This window comes from Oncorhynchus gorbuscha, linkage group LG21 (assembly GCF_021184085.1).
Source record: "Oncorhynchus gorbuscha isolate QuinsamMale2020 ecotype Even-year linkage group LG21, OgorEven_v1.0, whole genome shotgun sequence".
Taxonomy (NCBI): Eukaryota; Metazoa; Chordata; class Actinopteri; order Salmoniformes; family Salmonidae; genus Oncorhynchus; species Oncorhynchus gorbuscha.
The window spans coordinates 57,302,784-57,326,355 of record NC_060193.1 but is presented as its reverse complement, the minus strand read 5'-3'; the positions used below and the strand labels follow the sequence as shown (position 1 = coordinate 57,326,355).

Here is a 23,572-nt window from a genome sequence, read left to right as displayed (position 1 = left end):
ATAAAATACAACACCTTCATCCTTTGTTAATGTTTACATGATTAACTTGGAAGTTTTACCTTTCAGCTTGGACCACACATAGCTTTACCCCCTGACCAGGTAAGTCGTTGGAAATGTGCACTTGAGAAATGCTGACAAACTATTGTGACAGTGAAGGACTCACTTAATGAAGTTATTAATCACATTAGTGAATCTTATTGACATGATTTCTCTGCCTGTATCCATCTGAAGGGTAATGAGGTAGCAGCTGTCGACCCTCCTCCAGTGGTCTACTACCAGCCAGACCATCCCTCGAACACTGCCACAGAGCAACCCCCCAGACAGCTAGACCCCCACCAGCCACAGCCTGAGGGACAACACCCTGTTCACCCTGACCCACGTTACTCAACTCACCCGGATCCACGTTACCCAGCCCAGCCTGATCCACGCTACCCAGCCCAGCTTGATCCACGCTACCCAGCCCAGCCGGATCCACGCTACCCAGCCCAGCCTGATCCAGGCTACCCAGCCCAGCCTGATCCACGCTACCCAGCCCAGACGGATCCACGCTACCCAGCCCAGCCGGATCCACGCTACCCAGCCCAGCCGGATCCACGCTACCCCTCACATTCAGACCCTAGATACCCCTCACACACTGATCCACGGTACCCCAGTTATACAGACCACCAGCACAACCCTGACCCTGTCCAGCCCAAGCCAGCCCCTGTCCCACAGAACCCGGTTTACTCAGACACCCGCTACCCTGTAACCCCACAACGCAGACCCAGACCTCCTGAGACCCCCAGCCACCAACACACGTCAGGACCAAGCGTGAGTAGCCAGTGATTTAAATGGCATAAATGTAACCTAAAAACATGCCACTGCTGAAATACTTCTGATCGTGGATGTGATGGGAAGCACGTTTTTAAAGACTTTTCTTCTTCTTCTTTCCTTCTGCAGATTCACCTGGTCGCCCTGAACGCGCCCCAGGGGGGTAACATGCGGGGTATCAGAGGGGCAGACTTCCTGTGTTTCAACCAGGCTCGGGCCATCGGGCTGAAGGGAACCTTCCGGGCTTTCCTCTCCTCCAAGCTCCAGGATCTTTACAGCATCGTCCGCAAGTCAGACAGAGACCGCATGCCCATCGTCAACCTAAAGGTACAGTCGGCTAAGACTGAGATGCATTTTCAGCTTCATTCAGAATCCCAGTATCATTCCATATCATTTAAGTAATTGGCAGCAACCGTCCCTAACCATTTGTCTGTCCCCTCTATAGGACGAGGTCCTGTTTGACAGTTGGGAGGCCATCTTCAGTGACTCAGAGGGCAGAGTGAAGGACAACGTACCCATCTACTCCTTCGATGGCAAAGACATTTTCACAGACGGCACATGGTGATAAACTACACTTCTACATATCACTCACTATACACAAAATATCAAAACCTCTCTTTCTACAACACCCATGAGGAGGCATTGATAAGTTATGTCAAGTTAACAGCTGAGAAAGTGAATGGAAGCAAAAATATGATGATTCAACCCTTCATCTCGTTCTCTCCCTTATTCCCTCTCCTCACCCAGGCCAGACAAGATGATATGGCACGGTTCCACCAGCAGGGGGAACGGCCAGATGGATAACTACTGTGAGACGTGGCGTATAGGGGAGCGTGCGCTGACGGGCATGGCCTCCTCTCTACAGGGGGGGCAGCTCCTCCAACAGAGAACCAGCAGCTGTCACAGCTCCTACGCCGTGCTCTGCATCGAGAACAGCTACATCGGACAGTTCAAGAGATAGGACTGACCGACCAAACGCACACACACACTACAGCCAGATCAAGAGATAGGACTGACCGACCAAACACAAACACACACACACACACACACACACACACACACACACACACACACACACACACACACACACACACACACACACACACACACACACACACACACACACACACACACACACACACACACACACTACAGCCAGATCAAGAGATAGGACTGACCGACCAAACGCACACACACACACACACACACACACACACACTACAGCCAGATCAAGAGATAGGACTGACCGACCAAACGCACACACACACACACTATAGCCAGATCAAGAGATAGGACTGACCGACCAAACGCACACACACACACTACAGCCAGATCAAGAGATAGGACTGACCGACCAAACGCACACACACACACACTACAGCCAGACCAAGAGATAGGACTGACCGACCAAACGCACACACACACACACTACAGCCAGATCAAGAGATAAGCCCAATGAAAAACACACACAAACACATCAGCCAATCCAGGAGGCCTAACAAAACGTAAGTACCAGTGGAGGCTGGTGACTTAAAAAATGAGGAGGATGGTGACCCAGGGTATAGGCGCAGAACGCACGGAGACAACAAAGTGTGTTTCAAAAACCGTCAAATACAAATGATTTTAACCTAAATCATTTAATAAAGACAATTTTAGTACACTATTATGGGGAATGGGAATGAGAGGGCTACTTACAGTGTTGGAAAGGGACCACAGCAGTGATTGAATGAGGGTATGAGGCATGAGTTGAGGTGTTCAGAGGCTTGACCAGTGCAGGACAGGATTTGCCTAGAAAGACAAACAATAACACAACACACGACACAGTTAGACAAAAGGGCTAAGAATGAGTTAGTCTAAGCAAGGAGTAAAATGATTGATGTGTAATAATGTGATTGTGTTTGTGATTGACTCTACATAAATGAATGAGAGAACATTGATAGGGGGACTTACAGAGCTTGGAGAGGAAACATTCAATGTGCCAGTGGATGAGCGGGAACATGAGACATGGATTCAGTTCATGTCAGGAGATAGTTGACAATGATAGTGGAGTGATCATCACCTCTTAATCAGGGAACAGGAGGGGACTTCCCTGGAAATACAAATAGCAGATACAGGGATTTCCTCTACCCAGACAAATAGACAACTGGCTGAGCTCGATTTATGCATGTTTTCATCATGTAGGCCTATGCAACTGTAGGCCTTATAAAACATTTACTCACATCTATCATCCCCTATTATGTTGATTGATTAATTCCAGTTAATAAGCCTAGCCAGCCCAGTTTTGAATATAAACTACATTTGATCACATTTTCTCCTGACACACAAATGGACTATAAATACTTAATGTTACCAATCAGTTTATCCTGACCAGACGGACAGGGTGCATAGGCTGTATACAGCTTCTCTTATTAGGAGCCTACAGTTGATCATACTGAAATATAGTCTCGTTTTCATCCCATACAGCATGTCCGATTTCTAGCGTTTAGGTGTAGCCTAGGCTGCTGCAACATTTATGTCATGAGTATTTGCTTGTGTCTGTCCGGAGTGATTGTGTTATCATCTTTGCTAAATAAATACCGGAGGAAAGAGGAAAGCTTACTTGAGCGCACGCGAAAAAAAATGCGCTGTGTCAACCTCTCTCTTTAATCGAAATGTTTATGGATGATGCGATGAAGCTATCAAATAATTCTGAATTGTTTTCGACATCCTAGAAAAGTGTCGAAAGTTTGACATGTTCAGCAAGTAAAGCATCGTAACGTGCCATTACCTCTGCAAGCTCTTTGTAGTTGCCCTTGTTGGCGGGAATTTTCCCTCTCGTCTTGTCCTCGATGCAGCTTCTTCCCAGAAGCTTGAATGCGATGTCGGCATTTATATGATCCCTGCTTTTGTTATGCCGTTTAGCTGAACAATCGATGTTCTTCAGGTCACTGTACCCACCTTTGGACCAAGGCTCAGACTTTCCCTAAAGCAGGCAAGGCCAGCAATACAGGCAGCTGAATTGCTGATGAAAGGCTCCCTGTTACCATCTTTACTTTTGATACCAGTTGGTATTGAACGCCCTCACCTTTTCATCAGTTTCATGAAGATCTCAGGCAGAGGTCGACCCTCCCTTTTCCGTGTAAACTGCACACTTCGCGCTGGTACATAGCTTGCTACTGAAGTTAGCGAGGCTAACTTTAAAAAATGTTAAATCAATTGTACTAACTGGACATATATTTTTTTCTAAAACCAAGAAAACAATTTATAATATACATCTTCTGTCTCCTGTCATTTGAAAAAAAAATGGATTAAATAAAATCCCCCAAAATGCTCAACTATCACTGTTCACTCTTAATCTCTATCCGACAATGTCAGCAAGTTTCTCAACACATAGAATCCCCATAATGCTCTGTGGCACAATCCCAATACAACACACTATGTTTGTTCTCTGATCATAAAAGCTTTGATCTGTTGGCGGACTTCCTCCGGAAGTGGTCATAATTACCATGTATGTCTACGGAAGGGGGTGAGGACTACGAGCCTCCTAGGTTTTGTATTGAAGTCAGAGGAGGATGGAAGCTAGCTGTCCCCTGGCTACACCATGGTGCTACCCCAGACAGTGCTTTTGAAGTTACTGTAGACCATTGCAAAACAGTGTATTTTAATCAATTATTTGGGGACATATGAATATATTTAGTATAGTTTTACCATAAAGTATAACTTGAATGTTTCTAATGTTTACATTTGTATGAAATTTAACCGAAGATGGTCCTCCCCTTCCTCCTCTGAGGAGCCTCCACTGATACACACACACACACACACACACACACACACACACACACACACACACACACACACACACACACACACACACAATGGTGCTTTGTATATAACAGCTACATTCCCCTTCTCCAATACACTCAGTCCAGCTGGCCAAATAGGACCACATGTCCATAATATGGGGTTGATCTAGAACAGCGACAACCAGGCTAAGAGATGGACCCCCCCTATACCCAATCCACCCCCCTTATACACTGATCGCAGCTGACCAAACAGCCCACCCCGACCCCCTGCACATATGTCTAAATCACTGTTCTGTAACCACCTCAACACTGTGGTTTTCAGTCAAGTTTGTATTCATTCCACTTCTTTCACTGTCCACTTCAGAAAGCCATGTTCATTGTGGGTTAGAGGACAGACTATCACAACGTACATGTTTTTTTTGTGGTCTTACCCTGAAAAGCATAATACCTGCACTGTAGGAAGTTTATAGCCTTTTAACAGTTTGCCCTAGAATCAAACCACACCACAGACCACACCTACAGATTAAACAGGACACTAATTCAGTTCTCTATGATTCCAACAAGCTAATTGTTGCAGTATTGTACATTAAATGATTATTATCCAATGTTGTAATTTTTGATTCACTTTACATTTTGTTGTAATCAGTACATATAACCAGTTTTTGAAGTACTATCTATAACATTGTCATAAATGTTGGATGGTTTTATTTTGCTAGCGGACATAAGGGAACAGGATATTTAAAATGTTTTGATAACAAATGGAGTATTTATTTTGCGATTAACATTTTTTAAAAGTAGTTTTAACATTCACACTTTTCAGTAATGGACTCCATGGATCTATGTAATGACAGAGGAAGAGATGAGTCTGGGCCAAGAATCATTACATTTTGTATCAAAAATCTAATTACTATGTTTTTGTTTTGCAATGTCCTTTTGCGTTTCAAAATTCTCAAAAAGTGCTCTTAAGTGTTTTCCATGTCTATGTACTGTGATAGAAATTAAATAAGGCTTTTAATACAAAATCCAAAGACGAAAGCATTGCAGCTCACTGAATTAAACGGTATATGACCCTGGTGAGGAGTTTCCTGAGGTGACATGTACTGTGCCATTTCTCTCAATGTCATCAATGTTTATTGCAAACAAACAAATGCTACATTGTTTTTCCAAACTGATTTATTTGTAAATCAAAAATAAAATGTTGACACAAGTCTTTTTTTACAGCAACAAAATAGGTTCACAGTCACTCACCCAAAGTGTATATTCGGCATTGATTGAAGTCAGTGTGACAATAATAAACATGAACAATTCTGACAGTTAACGTTACAAATCTTATCCTATACTGAACTCATTGGCTAGTATACTGCACGGCATATAGACCATTAGGTGCAATTAATCTCATACCTTTGTATTTGTTTACGCCATATGACCATGTAAAAATCATTGTATACACTACAACCTCATCACTATATGCTGAAACCTACCTTGAGATATGACCTTTTACATCAATTAGAGAATAGTGCAAAGTTCAAGTTGCACATCTCGTGTTCCGGACCCATTGTACATAGCGTTCTCAAGTTAAGTGCTTGTATTGTTCACACACATCTTTTATCCACCCTACATGTAATTAATAGACACTCAACTACTATAGTCTATATCCTGACATGATTTCTCAGTTTTGTAGTAAGATGGTCCTAAGATTACTCAAGGGGAGGGGAATTCAGCAAACCACTTCCTATGCACAGCAATTCAATTAAAGGAACCTTCCATTTTAAATTCCACTTTAAATTTTAAATGGGTAGGTATAATCTGCATTTATGGGCGTACTTTGAGTATGGTATAAACACGTTCAGAATGTAAAGGGTACACCAGATACGAGTTCCTCGAGTTGTCAGATTCCAAAGAATAAACATATAGGCCTAAAAGATATTTACATTTTTCAACTTCATTTTGCATTTTATTTCCTCAGTGACAAACATTTAAGAAAACACAATTTTACTCTTACGCACACAGATAAATAAATTGTTCCATTAAAACAGTAGTTCCCAAACTGGGATGGGATGCAGAAAAGAGAACGGACCTATATATTTTTCAATAATAGCCTATAATCTTTGAGAATTTACGATCAACAAATAAAAGCTAGACAATCAGGCCTCCACTGATGTTATGTTTGTGCATAAAAACACCAGCCATGTCAAAATGCATAGAATTGTATGAAATTTGCTTAAAAGCAAACAAAATCTCAGCTCCATGGCAAAATGCATAGAATTGCAGGAAATTGGTTTTAAAATTGCAAATTTTTTATTTCAGCTCCATGGCAGGATGTGAAATTGCAGGGGATTAGCTTTGAAACAGCAAAATATTGTGTCCACTGCCAAGATCATATTTATGCTTTGGTCTGTGTGTGTGTTTTTTTACCACTCAACCCTTATGGTGGGTGGAGACTCAAAACACAGCTCAACTGGTGGGTCACGAAGCAAAAACATTTGAGAACCCCTGCATCAAAACAATACAAAATAGCTCATTCGAAAATAACATGCAGAATAAATGTCTGCCAGCTCATTGCTAAATCCTCAAACTCATTTGCAGTAGTTCATAACAACTATACTCCAGTTTACACATTCACATTCACGTGGGCTTCCTATTAGAAAAGATGACAATGAACGTATTATTAGCACTGCTGGGGGAGAAAAGACAAATCTGCATGAAAACATTTAAACAAAAATAGGGGAGAGTAGGGTAAGTTGAGCCAAAGAGGTAAATTGAGCCACCCTTGTTTCTAGGAAACTATACACAAAATGTTATCATTTGAACAAATATCTAGGAAGAGGTCATCATTTCATGGAGTCTGAAGGAAGAAACCATTTGGAAAAAGTTAAGTAAAAAAAATATATATAAAAAATAAAATAAGATTTTCACCAAGTCAAATTCATTTCTGTTATAGAGGTTTCATGATGCTTGTATCTAAAGCAAAGTAGATCATTTTAAGATTATTCTATACATCAGCATGAAAGTGCTTTATTGTATGTGTGTGTGCTAATATAATCTAAATGTTTGCTTTGGGGTAAAAGTTGAACCAATGGCAAGTTGAGCAAATTGAAGTGTTTTCATCCCAGGCATAATGCAAGGCATTATCACTGGGATATGAGGTAACAGGGCCTGGCCAATGTTAAAAATATATATATATAAACTACAAAGTGTTTGAACGTAAGTGCTGAACGTAAATAATGGCTTATCTTACCCCACTCTCCCGTAGGCAAAACTATACACAAAATGGTCAGGTCACTAAAACACTTCCTGACACAAGGTGCATTGAATTACTCACTGGCAGCAAGCATAACTTGTTCCCAACTGGCCTACCTGGTTAAATAAAGGTGAAATTTAAAAAATAAAAGTCCACTGACATGGTTAGTTTGAAGGCCCCTAAAACAATTGGCATCTGCATTGTTCACAAACAATCGCTGATTGAACCTAAGACAATGGGAGTGTAGTGAACATACACACAAAGGGCTTCATTTAGGAAATATTTTCACTCTTCAAATAAAATCTTCAGGAAGATTCTGCAGCCCAAAAACGCATCCTGTCACGTGTCTACTTAATCTAAAGCAATGCTAATGTGATCACATAGTAATCATGGTCCTGTGAGGCACACCTCTCTCACTGGAGGACTTCTGTACATCTAACAATAGACACACAGATTAAAAAATATGGTTTTTGCTAATCAATACAATTGCAGCAATTGTCGAGAATTCCTAATGATCGAAAAACAGTGAATCATTTGCTGAATATAACAGGCTACTGTTCCATCAGTAGAAGAAGTAGTCCAGTAGAATTCGTTAGACTGTTTCTGTAGATCACTTCCTATTGGTCCCCTCTACTTGAGATTATTATTTTCTCAGTCAGAGTTACGAAAACAAACGTGCTTTAACATCAGGGAACATATGATTACCCTGTATTTGGAAAACTCTGAACATAATACCCCCCGTGGATAACACCATTTGGGATAAAAAGAGCAAAGCAGCCACTACATGTCAACAGTCTCTCTGAGAACATTAGGCTGACAACTAGGCCCAAACTCGTGACTATTAAAAACAAAACACTGTTTGAGTGAGAAGTAGGGATTGATCTAACGCCGAAAAAGAAAATTCCTTAAATGTACCTACTACAGTAGCTATATGCTGGTCTATTGTAATTCCAAAAATGTTGAGGCAGGTTGCTTAGGATGCAAACCTTCCCAAACAGCCTAATTCATTCTCTTAGAGGTGTTCCCACAATGTGATTTGTACCACATACAAGGCCATGTATTGCTACTTACAAGCAGTGGTGTAAAGTACTTAAAAATACTTAAGTACTACTTAAAAAGTATCTGTACTTTACTATTTATATTTTTGACAAATTTTACGTCACTACATTCCTAAAGAAAATAATGTACATTTTACTCCATACATTTTCCCTGACACCCAAAAGTACTCGTTACAGTTTGAATGCTTAGCAGGACAGAAAAACGGTCAAATTCACACACTTATCAAGAAAACAACCCTGGTCATCCCTACTGCCTCTGATCTGGCGGACTCACTAAACACAAATGATGTCTCAGTGTTGGAGTGTCCCCCTGGCTACTGATGAAGAAAAAATGCAATTGTGCCATCTGGTTTGCTTAATAAGTCATTTGAAAGCATTTATACTCTTACTTTTTTATACTTAAGTTTATTTAAAACCAAATACTTTTAGACTTTTACTTAAGTCATTTCTATGAAGGTATCTTTACTTTTAATCAAGTATGACAAGTTGGTACTTTTTCCACCGCTGCTTACAAGACCATTAGGCTCGATCGAGTGAGCTTTTATTATCTTGTAGTAATGTAGGTGGGCCCTGCCTGTAATTATAAAAAATAAAAAAAATGTATTCCATAATAACATCCTTTTGGTGAAATGAATACACGTTGGATATAACGGATAAGGCACTAAGGGCTGAGAACAGTGACTGTTCACTAATACTGGTAAACTACGCTCCCCCAACACATCCAACGAAGTGCATGAGGTCTCGACTCACCTCTAAGTCTCATCTGTCCTTGTGCAGTCGTGTGGAAACCGTAGCGAGAGATTCCCAGACCGTTTAGACCACTCAAAGTCAGTGTAGGGGGTTTAGGTGTTGATGTAAAGATGACACAATGTTCAAGGGACAGTTGAGGATTTTGGCAAGGAGACCCTTTATCAACTTCCACACAGTCAGATGAACTCATGGATGCCATTTGTATGTCTCTGCATCCAGTATGAAGGAAGTTAGAGGTAGTTTCGCGATCCAATGCCAACTAGCGTTAGCTAGCGCAATGACAGGAAGTCTACAGGGACACCTTGCATGCTAGCTGTTCTGATAGACTTCCAGTCATTACGCTAACGGTAGTTAGCAATTTGGCATGCAGATACATAAAAATGGTCTCCACGAGTTAATCTGACTCTGGGGAAGTAGATAAAGGGCTTCACTGCCAACATTCCGGAATATCCCTTTCAGCCCTTCACGTTGTTCCCATTGGACAGAGGTTCCGTCTCCGAGGGGTTTGATGGTACGGGACATAGCTCAGTGGGCGTTGCCTGGTCGGTGTCCCCTCCACCTCCTGCCGATTGGTTCCTGTAGTGGCGAATGATGACCCAGGCAGCACAGCCCAGGTAGATAACTGTCAGCAAGGCAAAGTAGAAGAAGTAGACCAGGAACTATTGGAGAACAGAACAGCACTCATTAGAAAACATATGGTGTTCCCATATGGGTGACGTCATCTTGCAGGAAGTTGTCTGAGCGTGGTTGTAATCAGAGTGTGTGTGACTGACCTGGGAGTGCACGTCTAGTCCCAGACCCTTCTTGTCAGAGACGATGAGGGTGATGATGGACTTCAGAACGGTCGCCAGGAAAGTGTTGACCCCAAACACCAGGGCACACAGCTCCTTGGTGAGCGAGGAGGCGATCTGGAAACTACAAACACCACAACAGGATAGTCAGCAAATTAAATGTACAGCCTAAAGTAAGAAAGACGTGACAGTTCTATTTGACAATGCATTCATACACTGTACACTTCTGAACATGAAAATCCCCAAAATCCCATTATATGTATACAACAACGTTAAATAAAAGTAGATCTAAGGAAACGTACATGGCGATGGGCACGAGGAACTGGTAGAAACCCTTGAAGAGGGAGTAGGCCACATAGCAGACCCAGATGTTGCTGGTGGTCCCCATGAGGAGCAGCAGGCCAGCCTGTAGAGCCGTGATGACGCCGATCACCAGCTCAGACCACACGTTCCAGCGGATCTTCACGAAGCCCGCTGCAAACGACGTGATCGCACCTGGGACAGAGTTAACGAGGTAGAGTTAGTCGAAGAAGATAAGCTGACTAAGTTAATGACTGAGTAGGTGATTAAGGCTTGGGGGAACTTCATTTAATAAATGCTGTGTGTGTGTGTGTGTGACTCAGGGTCACAGTTTGACATTATCATATCAAGGCAAACAGAGGGGATTGCTGGTTCAGTAAACCTTTATGTTATTATCATGCATCAATAAAATACTTCTACTAAATGACTATGGGGAGCAGCACATTGTCTGACGTCATCTCGCCGTGTGATCAACAACTAAACCATTGTCATCTTCCACACCTTTCAACAGAACGTGACTGTTTAGTCTGCTATTGTCTCACCACATTCTACTTCATGGGAATTCCTCTTCCTAGATTGATGGGCTTTGTATGTCTCCTGTCCTTGTCAGCTGTTTAGGTCATGTCATTTCAGTCATAATTAAATCATTGGAGAGGGGTCAGTCTAAAACAGTGTTTCCCAACTCCAGTCCCCCCAACAGTGCGCATTTTTGTTGTGGCCCCGGACAAGCACACCTGATTCTACTTGTCAACTATTCATCAACTATTGAATCAGGCGAGTTAGCCTGGGGCTACAACAACGTGTTGTTGGGGGTACTGGAGGACTGGAGATGGGAAACCCTGGTCTAAGACAAACTTATTGACCTGACATTACGTGATGCCGGAGAACTGATTTGACTGAGAAAATATGTACCTTGAAGCATGTTGCCATGGTGCTCTCACTACTACCTCTGCCAACTGCTGTAGGGGTGTTAATATTTTGAAGGAATCATTGACTTGGAGAACACAGGCTCCAACCCTGTCAGACAGTAAAGACCCAGGTGAATGCTACAGATTGGTCATTAAAACACTTGTATACCTGGCTTTGGAGGGCCTTTGTACCCAGACTAAAACCTAGGGAAATGGATCCCTCACCCAGTAGTGTGGAGACAGCCTCCACCCCTCCGTTGTAGACGTGTTTGTTCTCCGTGGCGGGGTACACCTTGTTCCACAGGACATGGACGTACAACAGCACCAGGTAGTAGCCAGCGGAGTTGAACACCCACCACAGGCTCCACAGTCTCAGGCTGGGCCTCCGCGGCACGTTCCTCAGCTCCTTCAGCATCTGAATAAACACAGAGTCCCTCCAGGAGGAACCAGAGCTGAGAGGGGCCAGGGAGGGTGTGTCACCTGAACCCAAGCCCGCTTCGCCCTGCTTCATCCTGGCCTGCTCCTGGAGGTTCCTCTGGGCAGCATGGTGGGCCCTGTTGAAGAACAGGGACCTCTTGGGCCAGGGCAGGCAGCAGGAGAGCACCAGGCCGAAGGACACCAAGGCCAAGGAGACAGCACTGAGCACGGCGAAGGAGAGCCTGCCCACGGATATCAGCACCTGGCCCAGCACCGAGCTGGCAAACACCCCCCATGAGGACGCAAGAGCGCGAGTAGCTGGCCACACGTTGGTAGAGCTCTGGGGTGACCAGGGAGAAGATATAGGAGGAGTAAGCCACGCGTGCTGCCATGGTGATGCCGTAGAAGAACTCCATGAACTGCATCTCTAAGAGGGAGGAACCCAGGAGGAGGAGGAGCCAGATGGCCACGTGGCTGAGGCTGGAGAGGACCAGGACGGGCTTGTAACGCAAGACGTCTGTCAGGAGGAAGACTGGCACCAGCACCGCCATGTAGGAGTAGGACAGGATCGGGTTGATCTCATTGGTCACCTGGAGGAAGAGAATGGCGGGTATGAGAGGGGAGACCACATAGAAGAGACAGAGGACTCCGTGGAATCCAATCCAAGCTGAAGGGTCTATAAATGTGCCGGCAGGTGTTCTCAAATGGCATATTTAGGCTAGTTTCCTGGGAGTCCTCGAACACTGACAAATGCACATACCTCATATGCTGTTCAGAATAACCTTGTCGCTGTGCTGACACCTTTGCCAACGCAACAACGTTAATCCCCGTCTACAGGAAATGAGGGGAGCAAAAACCTTCACTGATCCCCTTCATTTGAACTAATGCTACATTGTAGGCAAGGTCACCTTCCAATGAGTCTGCAGACTTCAGGCCATTAGGTTCATTAGTTGATACTGAGCCAGACAAGCCTACAGTAACCAATCAGAAAAAGAGACTGCCCTAATTTGTAGGAATGTGAACTTTGACCATACTGAGGAGGCGTTACTGCACTCACACTGTGATAGCCTTATTACAGTCCAGTGGGTTCCATGACTAAGGAACACTGGTTCAATTATTTTAGGATTGAGCGGTTGTAGTTCAAGCTCCTAGTATAAATTCAGATGGAACACGTGTCAGCTGATATAGCTTATATCAGGGTTGTCCTTCTACGTGTCATACAAGGCTATAGCCTCCAGCGCAGGACAATGCCTTTCATATCCCTCAAAATCAATTGGGCCTCGGGTTGAACTGACATGCCCTGGCCTTTAAATATATATATCATTTTATGTTTTACATTTAACCTTTATTTAACTAGGCAAGTCAGTTAAATAAAGGTTCAATAACAAAAATATATTTCAATTCAGTAGAAGACCGATAGCAATAGTTGACACGACTAACAATATACTTGTTTACTAAGCAAGAGTGAAGATAAGTTTCTCAATCCTTCCTACTATTGCTCCAAAATAATTGAATTCACATAGTAATCAAAATACTAATATGCAATATCCATATTACAAGAGATCCATATCGCAAGAGATCCATATTGCAAGAGACCCATATTGCAAGAGACCCATATTGCAAGAGACCCATATTGCAAGAGACCCATATTGCAAGAGACTCATATTGCAAGAGATCCATATTGCAAGAGATCCATATTGCAAGAGATCCATATTGCAAGAGATCCATATTGCAAGAGATCCATATTACAAGAGATCCATATTACAAGAGATCCATATTACAAGCAATATTTTGAAACGTGTAATGGACGTTTTTATAGTTTACGCCATGTTTTCTCCTCTTGCGGCTGCTTCCCACCAAGCGGTGCAGTTCCTCCCCCTTGCTGTTAGATTCACTGTAAATTCGCATGCTATTCTGTTCTGTCAATGCAGTCAACTAATCGTTCCAAACAAGAACGATGCCGCTTTCCACTTTGGTTCTTAATAGCGATGGGGGACAAAATCTAAACAGTTACATATCGGGATATTATTTGTGACTATATATATTATATATATCATACCACTGACAATATCACAATATCATATTTAACATCAAATCGCAACATTTGGTAAGAATTTTTTTTTCTCAACTTGATTATTCGCCCACATTGTGCAGCCCTACCTCCTACACATCTACCCACCCTTAAAAACTGTGGTCAACTTAAGAGACACACACACAGATAGTTGCATACACAAACTGCACTCTCACGCAAAACACACCACACCAACATTCCAAACTGTTATAGGGGGATGACTGTGCATCACTGACCTGTTCCCTGGTGAAGTTCTTCTCCATGCTGAGCAGGTTTGGTGTTATAAAGGGCTCCCCAGGCTTCAGCTGCACCATAAACCCATAGAAACACAGGAACACCACCGACAACTCCCAGGTACGGGCGGTCTTGGTCTGGCTGTCTGAGGGGTCCTCAGGTGGGGGAAGAGCCATCTCGGGGTCAGGCTCTCCAGGGGAGGTCTCCTTCAGGTCCAGTTCAACCTCTTCCTCCACAGCCCTGTCCCCACTCACCATAGCGTCTTTGCCCACCATGGTAGTGGCCTGACAATGGACACTGGGGTCCCAAGTCTACCTCTGACTGTATCAAATGACTAAGTGGTATTGCTATAGTGAGGCTTGGTATAGGAATTTTCATAGAAACCAGAGAGTAGGGCCTAAACCACCAATTCAGATGTTCTAAGAAGACAATGAGTAGAGATTCCTGTTAGCACTCTTCCCTTACAAGTTCCACAAAGGATCCAGTGTTAAACATTAGAGGGGGTGAGAGGGAAACCTTTCACAATGACAAACATGGAGTTAAAGTGCTACCTGCAGCTATTTTCATACTGTATGTATGAGAGAAGGTCAACCTTTGCTCCATTCCATGGATTAACAATGATTGAAAGCAAGCTAGTTTACAGCTGGACCTCTGGTCTGTTTGAACCTGTAAAATACAATAATGTTTGCAAATAATCACTCAAAGTTTGTTTTCTGACAGAGTGCTTTATTCTTCATTATTTTGTGGGATGGTGCTCAACCAAACTCCCTATGTCCAAAGCGGTCCTTTCCCGGGCAGTGACATCAAATCACACGTATTATAGTAACAACCATGGTAAACAAAGACCCTAACAGATCTGAGCTGTCAGGTAAACGAGTATTATTTGGGTGCAGTCAGTGTATGATAACTTTGTTGTTCTCTGTTGGACTGATTTATTAACTTGGGGTTGACACACTCTGAAATAATGGATTCACAACGAACGACCATGGTTAGAAAGATTTGTAATTGCAATGCTGCATGCGTGAGACCAGACATAGTTACTTTAAAAAGTATTCGCTAAAACAGGGGTGCAACTTCTGCACGCATGGCTGGCACGAGCCATATTCAATGTTAGCTAACTAGTTACGTTAGGTATTCCAGACTGGAATCTGGTTAGCTAACGTAAGTTAGCTAAAGGTAGCTAAGCTTGTCTGGAAGAGGTAGGAGCTTATTTTAATAAACCCCTTGCTAGTGAACAATGTCAGAGAGCTAGCTACAGCTAAAATCAAATAGCCTATACAATTTAGCTAACTGTCTACAGTAGCTGACACTATCTAGCTAATGTTAGCTCCATCATGCGAGTTAATATTATCTTATTGCAGGGAACATTGGTGAACTTGTTAGCTAGCTGAAGTTGACACCAATAATTGGGTTTTAAACAATGTACATACAACTTTGTACATTGACAAGGAAAGTAGGTAAAAACCTACCTCTAAATTCTTCCCCGACTGAACTCGTGTGCGCGCTGTTGCTCAGTTGAATGCATTTCAGAGCAACTGAGTCTGTGAGATTTTGCAAGGAACTATGGGGGCTGTAGTTTAAGTTGATTGACCGGAGATCATCCAAAATGCACCTTAAAAGGTATTTATCAATGAACATTAGTATATCACTCAATGATCAATAATTTTCACTGGTTTAAATATCAATGGCCAATAGGCTACATAATGTATTCCAATATATTAGGACATAATATCACATGAACATTTAACGATTAAAGACAAACACCCGACACAAAACATAGAGCATTCTACTGAGCAAGCAACTGAACATTGCCCCATGGATAATCATTGGACGTGATCGTTGCGCGCGCTGTGAAATGAGGGGATTCTATTTTCCTGGCCCGGGTTGAACCGAGAAATGGCGCCCTCTTGTCATCTGGGGAAGGCTAGGAGGAAGGAGCGCCCTTCTCAAATCAAACAGCAATCTGCCCTCTCGGCCAATCGTCCCGAAACATACAGCATCTCATTTCCATAAAAATACATGTTTGAATGTTCAAACTAGTTTTAATTGGGAAGGCAGATTAAAGCGTTTTTATCGCTATCACGTTTGCACAGAATCTGACTCATCACTAATCCGATTTATCACTCCACGTCCTTAATTAATACACTTTTGTTTAGAACCGGCTAACACCCTTCAGGCTGCCCTGTTCCAAAATGAATGCAATCACCTTCACCCGATACAAACTCCTCTCATCGGGGTAACCCGAGCTAGATAAACGAATCCCCTCAGTGTGAACGTCCATATTACATCTTTGAAGAGTAGGCTACATGTCGGCGTTACAATGTAACTGAATAAAGAAACGTTGTTATAGTATGAGGAGAAAACGTATGAGAATATTTGTAAACTTTCTTTTCGCGTCACGTGTGAGCTTTTATATACAGATTTGGAATACGTCTAGCAGTATGAATATGCTAGAAAAAGCCTGCAACATCATAAACAAACTTCAGCAAACATTTGCAATCTGAGTTTGACCTTTGGTGCTATAAATGAGGGCATAGCAATGGAGTGGTGACTGACTATCCAGTGTGTTACGTAATCCTATTGTGCATTTGCCTACTTATTTTTCAAACTGGGTTCTTTTATGGGATTTGGTAGGGTATTTATAACATATTTACTACTCATATAAATAGTTCTCCAAGTATGGTATGACCAATTTGATTATGATGTGGTTGGTTTTAAGTAAAAAACTGTCTCAGCCTACATGGAGAGAATCAGTCCATTGTCACAGCACTTTAACTGTTATGTGATTTAGCCAGTCATGAGATATCTTCTGTGCCCTCAACAGAACCCATAAACACATATCTGGGGATTTGGTTGTCATGCAGTTATCCCAAGGCAGTCCAACAATGTGCCTTGATTTCATGGACATCACAGCCATAGCTGTGAGGAAGGCCTCACTGCAAATTCTGGATCCATCCAACCTTTCCTTTTCTAACCAAGACCCGTCTGCGTCTAGTGCTGTTTCCCAGACGAAGCACTTCCTTCTGTGTCACCTCCTTTGAGAACCAGACCCTAATGTGAAAGGATAGCATGCATGCATACGGTGGCGGCCATTCTGCTGTATCACTTTCACCCATGAATGTATTCTGTGCTTTCAACCAGAAACTATCCATCTCTTTCAGATCAGTGGTTATAAGGAATCGGACAGAGAGGGAAATGAGTCTTAGGACATCATTTCCACAACATTTTCCTGTTACCTTGGTTTGACTGTGGCAATATCCTGTATATTATCCACAGCGACCAATACTCATTTCATCGCAGCTGGTAAACCCTGCCTATATTTCCCCTCTGTGCCCATCTTTCCCCTCCCATTTTCTATGAATCTTTTATAGCCATCTCCTGTCCAGTATAGAGGAGGTACATCCTCTACAGCACAGCCTGTCAGCTGTGTTTTATTAGAGGGCTGAAATACTGCTGAATCAGAGGTTCCACCTCTCCTCCCTCTTTAACAATCAACTCTGTATGTGTGTATGCATGCATTCCTGTGTGTGTGTCTGTGTGTGTGTCTGTGTGTGTGTCTGTGTGTGTGTCTGTGTGTGCACGACTGCGTGTGTTCTGTTTTCAGAAATAATGCAACATGTCATGCGTAACCTCCTTTAAGAGGGTAGCCGTACATGAGAATGACTGTAGCATGCAGTACAGCACCTGACTGGATCTCAGCTAGTGGTGTAGGGAAGAATGCTGCCTATTGTGTTATCACACTGGTTTAGGTGAATCCAAATCTAATCACTCTAATGTGTCCCAGGTCAGGGTCTTAAAACACTCACACAGGCTAAGTGCACCTTCCTAAATCTGTCATTAAGAGAGAGGGAGGTTCTAAGAGTCCAAAGGCAATTTCTCTGATTGGCCAGATGAGTCATTGCACCTATTGGCCCTGCCTTCAACGTCTCTCATTGGTCGTGCAGTTTTACAGCTGCCTCTCATTGGGCCAGTAGGAGAGAGTGGGCCGGGTCTTACTCTTGTTCTCTGTGTTTGAGTGTCTGTGGATGGGTAAGACACTCTCTCTCCCATCCTGGGAGTAACTGCTTGTGTTAGTTCCTGTCTGTAGGCTGTGTGAGTGTGTGTTTGGGTGTGTGTGTGAGAGAGAAAAAGGGAGAGAGTAGCGTTTACGTTTCACCTCCCTGTCTCCCTGTTCCCTGTCCTTCCTCTCCTCTCTACTCCTCTCTCGTTCCCTCTCCTGGACTACCCCATTGGGACCTACCCAGACCCCTTCCCTGCCTGGACCCTCTACCTTCCATCCCTGTGACTCTCCTCATCTGTCCATCCCTCCCTCTCCCAGGTCAAGGTAAGCACCACTCTTTCCTATTCAGAACAGGACTTTATCTAGCTTCCTCTACTTTCAGACGTCAGATGAATTACAACCCTGTATAAGTTTACACCATATTGCAGTTTTCTAATCAAGTGTTGTCAGGTCAGAGATATTCAAGACAGTTGGCATTGCATACAGCCCAGTGATCCTGAGAAGCTCTCTTCCCCTTTTCCTCCTTGGCTGCTGTTCAAAGACGCCTGCTTGCCTGGCCCTTCTTCCTCCATGCAGACCATGGCTCTGGTGAGTCTGCTCAGAGGGAGGCAGGGAGGGAGAGAAAGAAGCAGGGGATTAAAATTAGCCAGCAAGGCCACATGGATTTCATCTACCCAGACTAAGCTCAGTCTAAAAGAGGTCCCTTATCTCTCTCCTCTTTTTTGGTGTTTGAAACATGGGTATCCTGCTCTCTGGGCATGGCAGTCTCACCTCATTTGAAAGTTTATAATAAAAAGTAAATTCATGCTCGGGTGCAGTGGTGGTTGTTTGTACCAGGCTGACACGTGTTTTGTTGTTCTTTTAGGCTGTTGTTGTCATAGGCTTTGACCTAATTAGCCCACAGATGCTCCAACAGTAGGTACAAAACAGTATCCCTACTTCCCCTCTTAGAAATGCATTGTCTCCTGTACTGTGGAGGTTGTGGGTGCACCATTAGCCAGCAAATGGAATTATGTCGCACACAGGATAATTGCCTTACCAGATAGTGTAATTACCTGCTAAATTGAATCAGAGCCATGGCCTCACTGCATTCCCTTCTGTAAACAGGGTTTAGAGGGAAGGCATGCTGACTGGTACTGAGGATGGACAGGATGTGCTCTGCTGGCTGTCTGATTGGACTTCCTGTTTTGAATCTAGTTAGGAGGGAGGGCTGAGTGTGTTGATGTAGTCCCTCAAATAAATATTGTCCTGTATACATACTACTGTGCTTTTACTAGCTAGTTAGAACCAGTACATTGTAACTACTGTGACCTGCATGTGATATCGGTTTGTTGGGGTCATCTTGACTCATTTCAAACATATATCAACTGGTGGTGATTATACAAATATTCTCATGGCATCTTGTTTTATTAGATGCATAGCTACTTGTACTAGAAACAAACAGAGTCAAATAAATGTGGACATTTTTTCACACGTCTTTGTTAACAATCCAACGACTGTTGTTTGGAGTAAGAACACAAGGATGCGGTGTCTATGGCTTGAAAAGCCGAGAAACGAAACGGTTCGCCAATAGTGCTGTTAACGTTGTATCCTTGACTTCTCAGTAACCCTCTGTCTGTACAGTAGGACAGCAGAGTTCAAAAGACGTTCAAGATCCAGAACCTGCCATTCAGGCAGTACTGTGTCTTATTGTTCCATTGTCAACCTCTCAATGGGATGGATTCGTGTTTTTTAACGAGTGTGGGAAATGCAGCTCAATAATGTGACATTTATTGAAATCATAAGAATAGTTCAATTATCATAATAACCCTGATTTGTGCAGGCGTTTGCAGTGGCGCCGTATCATGTTGTAATCTATGTTCAGTATCTGCTCTATGCTTCCATAGTACTGTAGCTCTGAAACATACCTGCTGTGTACATGCCTCAGGGTTTTGGCAGTTCCATTTACTCCCATATGGCTCTACAACAAGGAGCTGACATGAGCTGTTTTTATCAGGTGTAAGGAGGAAAACTGATGATGATGGCTTATAGAACTCAGGGCCCCAAATGGAACAGAAAACTCAGCCGTATGGAATTTGGAGGACATTTTGAAAGATTTGACGTGTAAGTGTTTGTGCGTGTGCATGCTAGCACCTTCTAGTGTACAGTAGGATGGCATGTTGATAAATGTGTATTGTCCTGTCAACAATAAGGGAGGAAGGACTTTACTTACCCATTGATGGACGTTAGGGATGATACAATAGCTTCTCATTACCACACCTCTGTGTTCAATAGGCTCATTAGGTTGTATTCTATTCCTCCTGCACCCCTTTGCACCATAACTCATAACAGGATGAGTGTAAGTGATACTCCGGCCTGAGAGAGAAACCTGAGTCCTCTCTCTGTTCACTGGCCACACAGAGGAGAGTTATGGCCTGGGAAATAGAGATATTTTTGTGTCAGAGAAAAACTCTCTCTCTCTCTCTCTCTCTCTCTCTCTCTCTCTCTCTCTCTCTCTCTCTCTCTCTCTCTCTCTCTCTCTCTCTCTCTCTCTCTCTCTCTCTCTCTCTCTCTCTCTCTCTCTCTCTCTCTCTCCTTCTCTCCATAACCTGGTTTGACAACCATTAGTCAGTTTTATGATGTTGCCGGGAGGATTATAGACGGCTCACTGTTTCCTTTAGACACATTTCCTCTTAAGCGTCTGCAGGTGCAGCACACAGAGCAACTGATGATTGTTAGATCATCAGATTGGAGAGAATGGATTGTCTGGCCGTCTCGGTTGACACGCACACGGCAAAGTTGTTGTTGAAACAACCTCGTGCAAACCATCTGCACTTCCAAGTTAGCTACAGTACATATTAACTATACACACCTATAGATGTAGAATAGGATCAGAGACGAAGGCAGACATCTCAGTACTCTCTTTGAGCTGTTGTATTTCTGCCTGTATTCTAGAATTAGCTGAGTAGACCGGAACAGGGAATTCGCCTCAGACTGACATGGAAATCATGTTATACACACTATTTAGTCTTATGGAACTCAGTCTCATTTCAAAGCATCGCAATTGGGTTGATACCGCAGCCCTTGTGACTGTTGTTGTCAGAAAGCCCTGGAGGATAAACAGGGTCAAGTTGTACTGCAGCCCTTATGACTGTGTGGTTAACTTGGTAAAGTTACACGTACTAATGGCCATTATTTCAGTTCTTAAACCAACATGGTTATTATCATCACTAATATACTCTTACTAACAGCCATTATTTCAGTACTTAAACCAACATGGTTATTATCATCACTAATATACTCTTACTAGTGGCCTTTACGATGTTGATGTCAAAGCAACGTACAATTAGAGAGCAGTGATATTTCTCTCAGCAAGAGGTTGAAAGAGGGAGAAAATGGAGGGAGGAAATAAAGAGGTAGATGATTACTTTAAAGGGGCAATCCACAGTTGAAATAATAAAGCGTTTTCCCCCACTTATGTTTGGTAAAAGGCTGAGGGATGTGCCTGGAGAAATGTTACCACTTTCAAATTCATAGACAGAGATATAGATGCAAGGATCGACCAACCAAGATATCAACACTATAGTTTTAAGCATGCACTGTTTGTTTACAAGCACAATGTTTACAAACATTGGAGTAAAACAAGTTTATATTTTGTGGTTCTGATGGAGTACGGTAGTTGAACTATGCTCATAAGTTATGTTATTCAAGAATCAATGGGTACATATCATACTTCCATATGTCCAAAAATATACAGTTGAATTCAGAAGTTTACATACACATTAGCCAAATACATTTAAACTCAGTTTTTCACACTTCCTGACATTTAATCCTAGTAAAAGGTCAGTTAGGATCACCACTTTATTTTAAGAATGTGAAATGTCAGAATAATAGAAGAGAGAATGATTATTTCAGATTAGATTTATTTCATCACATTCCCAGTGGGTCAGAAGTTTACAATTAGTATTTGGTAGCATTGCCTTTAAATTGTTTAACTTGGGTCAAACGTGTCGGGTAGTCTTCCACCAGTTTCCCACAAGAAGTTGGGTGAATTTTGGCCCATTCCTCCTGACAGAGCTGGTGTTGTCATGTTTTGTCATTAATTATCATGTCTTGTCCCTGTGCTTCCCATTCTATTCGTTTCCCTCTGCTGGTCTTATTAGGTTCTTTCCCTCTTTCTATCCCTCTCTCTCCCCCTCCCTCTCTCACTCTCTCGCTCTCTTCTCTCTATCGTTCCGTTCCTGCTCCCAGCTGTTCCTATTCCCCTAATCATCATTTAGTCTTCCCACACCTGTTCCCGATCCTTTTCCCTGATTAGAGTCCCTATTTCTCTCCTTGTTTCCCGTACCTGCCCTGTCGGATCCTCATTTATATTCACCGTGCTGTGTCTATGTTTTGCCCTGTCGTGTCGTGTTTCCCTCAGATGCTGCGTGGTGAGCAGGTGTCTGAGTCTGCTAGGTTCAAGTGCCTTCCCGAGGCAACCTGCAGTTCTCGATCAAGTCTCCAGTCTGTTCTCGTCTTTACGTGTAGTATTATGCTTTTTGTTTTGTAAAGTTTATTCTGGATTAAATACTCTGTTTTCGCCAAGTCGCTTTTGGGTCCTCATTCACCTGCATGACAGAAGGATGAATGGACCCAGCGACTACAGACGCTCGTAACACTGCCGTCGAGATCCAAGGAGCCATGCTCGGCAGACACGAGCAGGAATTGTCTGCTGCTCGCCATGCCGTGGAGAACCTGGCCGCTCAGGTTTCCGACCTCTCTGGACAGTTCCAGAGTCTTCGTCTCGTGCCACCTGTTACTTCCTGGCCTGCCGAGCCTCCAGAACCTAGGGTTAATAACCCACCTTGCTACTCCGGGCAGCCCACTGAGTGCCGCTCCTTTCTCACCCAGTGTGAGATTGTGTTCTCTCTCCAACCTAACACATACTCTAGAGAGAGCTCGGGTTGCTTACGTCATTTCACTCCTTACTGGCCGGGCCCGAGAGTGGGGCACAGCTATCTGGGAGGCAAGGGCTGATTGTTCTAACAATTACCAGAACTTTAAAGAGGAGATGATTCGGGTTTTTGACCGTTCAGTTTTGGTGGGAGGCTTCTAGGGTCCTGGCTTCCCTATGCCAAGGTGATCGATCCATAACGGATTGCTCTATAGAGTTTCGTACTCTTGCTGCCTCTAGTGACTAGCCGGCGCTGCTCGCTCGTTTTCTGGAGGGACTCCACACAGTGGTCAAA

General features: G+C 43.2%; 2 protein-coding genes and 1 pseudogene across 23 annotated transcripts in view; 2 read left to right on the top strand and 1 right to left on the bottom strand.

Annotated features, from left to right (window-relative positions):
• LOC124007822 overlaps positions 1–5,821 on the top strand; it is a 36,659-nt pseudogene extending 30,838 nt beyond the window's left edge.
• A 3,251-nt stretch (positions 5,822–9,072) lies between these two features.
• Positions 9,073–15,891, bottom strand: LOC124008862 (reduced folate transporter-like). The gene is given in 6 exon segments (XM_046320445.1): positions 9,073–10,300; positions 10,415–10,556; positions 10,735–10,927; positions 11,866–12,349; positions 12,351–12,647; positions 14,365–15,891. Coding segments are annotated over 6 exon segments (1,593 nt in total). The 5' UTR covers positions 14,638–15,891; the 3' UTR covers positions 9,073–10,096.
• A 2,545-nt stretch (positions 15,892–18,436) lies between these two features.
• LOC124008353 (poly(rC)-binding protein 3-like) overlaps positions 18,437–23,572 on the top strand; it is a 40,625-nt gene continuing 35,489 nt past the window's right edge. For 12 of the 22 annotated variants that reach the window (XM_046319569.1, XM_046319567.1, XM_046319568.1 and 9 more), the window contains exon 1: positions 18,439–18,686. The gene's annotated coding sequence lies outside the window, so the exon portion shown is untranslated. Of the gene's footprint in view, positions 18,687–18,903; positions 18,951–23,572 lie in introns of all 22 variants that reach the window. The other 10 variants (XM_046319572.1, XM_046319565.1, XM_046319557.1 and 7 more) reach the window with 4 other exon arrangements.